Raw genomic sequence first — 3818 nt, forward strand, 5'->3', positions numbered from 1 at the left:
TAGAAACTCCTCAGGAGACTTCCCCATCCTCACTCTCACCAGCACATAGCAATGATGATGAAGGTAAAGCAGAAGCTTTAAAACAAACATCCTATAAATGGAACCTACATTCTGATGAAACAAAGAAATCAAGTAACCAGCTCAGCGGCCTTGGCCAGGAAAACTTTTGTATAGAACATGATACTGGAGCAGGAATTTACAGGACAGAAAATACTTGGCAGACAGAGTAGTTTAGGAGCTTCCAGGTGGAAGGGAGTTAGTGGCAGAAGGGAACACACTGTGGTCCTGGAGGCTGACTGCTGGCTGTTCAGAGCAGAGCAGGAGGCAGGTGAATTGAGCATTGAGGGTGCAATGGTGCATCCTGGGCAGGGTACAGGTTCTCATGTCTACAGTATGGCACTGGGGACTGGGATCATCAACGCAATTTTCTTGGCATATTGTGCATAGTTAGAAAAATTGCCCCTAAACTGGGCGCGGTGGCTCATACCTATAATCCCAGTACTTTGGGAGACTAAGGAGGGTGGATCACCTGAGGGCAGGAGTTTGAGACTAGCCTGACCAACATGGTGAAACCCCATCTCTACTAATAATACAAAAAAATTAGCTGGGTGTGGTGGCGCATGCCTGTAATCTCAGCTACCCAGGAGGCTGAGGCAGGAATATCTCTTGAACCTGGGAGGTGGAGGTTACAGTGAGTCAAGATTGTGCTATTGCACTCCAGCCTGGGTGACAAGAGTGAAACTCTGTCTCAAAAAAAAAAAAAAAAAAAAAAAAAAGAAAAGAAAAGAAAAGAAAAGAAAAATTGCCCCTGACCATATACAGGAAATAATAGAAGACGAATGCCTACCCTTCTAGTCATGGTGTGCAGCCTGTGAGCAGGAGGGGGATTTCAGAACAGTTTCTACTTCTGTTGGGATGGGAAGCCATATCAACTGTGTGTTTTTTTCCTCTAGATTTCAGAAGGGAAAAACACTCAGAAGTAAATGTTGGGGAATTGCTCTAGCACCACTGAATTTTTTCTCTTAGGCTTCCCTGGCTCCCAAGAAGTACACCGCATCCTTTTTGCAACCTTCTTCTTCTTGTACACAGTGACAGTGATCGGAAACACGGTCATCATCATCACTGTCTGTGTTGATAAACGTCTGCAGTCCCTCATGTATTTTTTCCTGGGTCACCTCTCTGTCCTGGAGATCCTGATCACATCCACAGCTGTCCCTTTTATGCTCGGGGGTTTGCTGCTTCCAGGCACACAGATCATATCTTTGACAGCCTGTGCTGCACAGCTATATTTATACCTTTCTTTGGGTACCTCGGAGTTGGCATTAATGGGAGTGATGGCTGTGGACCGTTATGTGGCTGTGTGTAACCCTTTGAGGTACAACATCATTATGAACAGCAACACCTGCATTTGGGTGGTAATTATGTCATGGGTTTTTGGGTTTCTTTCTGAAATCTGGCCAGTTTATGCCACTTTTCAGCTTACTTTCTGCAAATCAAATGTGTTAGACCATTTTTACTGTGACCGAGGACAATTGCTCAAAGTATCCTGTGAGAACACTCTTTTCACAGAGTTTATTCTTTTTCTAATGGCTGTTTTCATTATCATTGGTTCTTTGATCCCTACAATTGTCTCCTACACCTACATCATCTCCACCATCCTCAAGATCCCGTCAGCCTCTGGGCGGAGGAAATCCTTTTCAACTTGTGCCTCCCACTTCAGCTATGTTGTGATCGGCTATGGCAGCTGCTTGTTTCTCTACGTGAAACCCAAACAAACGCAGGCAGCCGAGTATAACAGGGTAGCGTCACTGCTGGTTTTAGTGGTGACCCCTTTTCTGAACCCTTTCATCTTCACCCCGAGGAATGACAAATTCATACAGGCCTTTGGAGATGGCATGAAACGCTGCAATCAACTCCTTAAAAATTAAGTCTGTCCTGAGTACAGTTCAAATCCTCATCATAAATTTGAGTAATCTGATAGTACTAATTGAAACAAAATGATCATTCTCAAAATCAAACAGCTCATGATCTACAGTGGGTATTTAAGCTATGACGTGGCTTCAATTTATATTAAATTCTTTTTCCATGGAAGATCACCTCATTATTTTTTAAGTAGATATATAAATTTATTAGCCCTCCATACTTATAATGCATGTTGTAAAATAAATGTGAGAAGTGTAAACATCTGAAAGATGTTCGGTGTTTTGAACCCTTGGACCTGATAATGGGAAAAACAAGAGAAGTGTGATATATTTTCTTTTTCTTTTCTTTTTTTTTTGAGACAGAATCTTGCTCTGTCATCTAGGCTGAAGTGCAGTGGCTCGATCTTGGCTCACTGCAAGCTCTGCCTCCCGGTTTCACGCTATTCTCCTGTCTCAGCCTCCCAAGTAGCTGGAGCTACAGGCGACTGCCACTAGGCCTGGCTAATTTTTTTGTATTTTTTAGTAGAGTTGGGGTTTCACCATGCCAGGATGGTCTCGATCTCCTGACCTTGTGATCCATCCGCCTCGGCCTCCCAAAGTGCTGGGATTACAGGCATGAGCCACCGCGTCCAGCCAAGTGTGATATATTTTCTTACATCTAACATACATCAAATGATCCTAGGTGCTGAGATTATCTTCCTCTATATTGCCATGTGGTTTCAAGGTGTCGTCTTATTGTGTAAACTCACCAGTACTTCTCTGAGTAATCTCAAGACCAGCACAAGCTTCAAACTTTCCTTGTTGATTCCTGCTTGCAGTGTCCAATAGCGATAGTTCCTTTCTTTTGGTTTTTTGATTGGCATTTGTAAGAGTGAACTCACTCCCCTACCCTAACTGCCTAGCAATCTTAAGGCTGAATGTGTGCTCTTACAGGTGCGTCTCAAATTGGTGGACCTTCTCAGGTGTGGATGGAAGATCTTAGAGAGAAGCATTTTATCTAATGTCACCCACATCATTATGCCAGCTTCAAATGAGGGAAGGAAATGGAGCTGTGTTCTGTCTGGGAGCTGATGTGATAAGGGCCAGCTGGGCTTTCTGTGTCTTTGAGCTGAGGGTGGAATGGAGACAGGGCAGAGGGAGCCCCTTTTCCTGTGTCTTACACATTCTTCCATCCTGAAATAGCACTTTTGTCCTCAGTGCTCCCTTCGCTCTCCCACTTCCCGCTCAGTTTCTTTCTTCATTCCTTTTTGCGTCTCTCTCTGCGACTACGAGATTCATTTGTTTCTTTTCCCCCTTGCTTTCTCACAAAACCCAAGTTTACCAAGCTGCCTTCTAGCTCTACACTGAACTCCCTTAATTCCTGTATCTCAGTTCCTGTATTGTCCCATCCTCTCCCTAGTTCCTGTCATATTCACAATTTGCAATTAATATTTCTGTATTGCATGACACATTTTTCTGCATCATTACACAAGTGATTACACAAGTCTGGTGGCAACCCAAATGGACATCAAAAGATGACCACTTATATATTTTATGGGACTTTCATTCAGTTGCTGTTATATGAGGATTGGAAACATGAGGGTTTTCTGTATCAATAAAAAGCAACTGGGATTACAGTGGCTGTAATCCCAGCACTTTGGGAGGCTGAGTGGGCAGATCACAAGGTCAGGAGTTCGACATCAGCCTGACCAACATAATGAAACCCCGTCTCTACTAAAAATACAAAAATTAGCCGGGCGTGGTGGCGTGCATCTGTAATCCCAGCTTCAGTATCACTTTGGGAGGCTGAGGCAGGAGAATCGCTTGAACTCGGGAGGCAGAGGTAGCAGTGAGCTAAGATTGTGCCATTACACTCTAGTATGGGCGACAGAGTGAGACTCTGTCTCAGAAAAAAAA

At 43.8% G+C, this 3818-nt stretch overlaps 1 protein-coding gene across 1 annotated transcript; it reads left to right on the top strand.

The window, feature by feature from the left end:
- Positions 1-485: 485 nt before the first annotated feature.
- On the top strand, positions 486-1928 carry LOC108541534 (putative olfactory receptor 9A1). Its single transcript, XM_017891046.1, has one exon. It carries the CDS (start codon positions 984-986, stop codon positions 1926-1928), a length of 945 nt encoding a protein of 314 aa, XP_017746535.1. The 5' UTR covers positions 486-983.
- Positions 1929-3818: the final 1890 nt, after the last annotated feature.

The sequence above is a fragment of the Rhinopithecus bieti genome, unplaced genomic scaffold (assembly GCF_001698545.2).
Source record: "Rhinopithecus bieti isolate Rb0 unplaced genomic scaffold, ASM169854v2 scaffold_20175, whole genome shotgun sequence".
Lineage (NCBI taxonomy): Eukaryota > Metazoa > Chordata > Mammalia > Primates > Cercopithecidae > Rhinopithecus > Rhinopithecus bieti.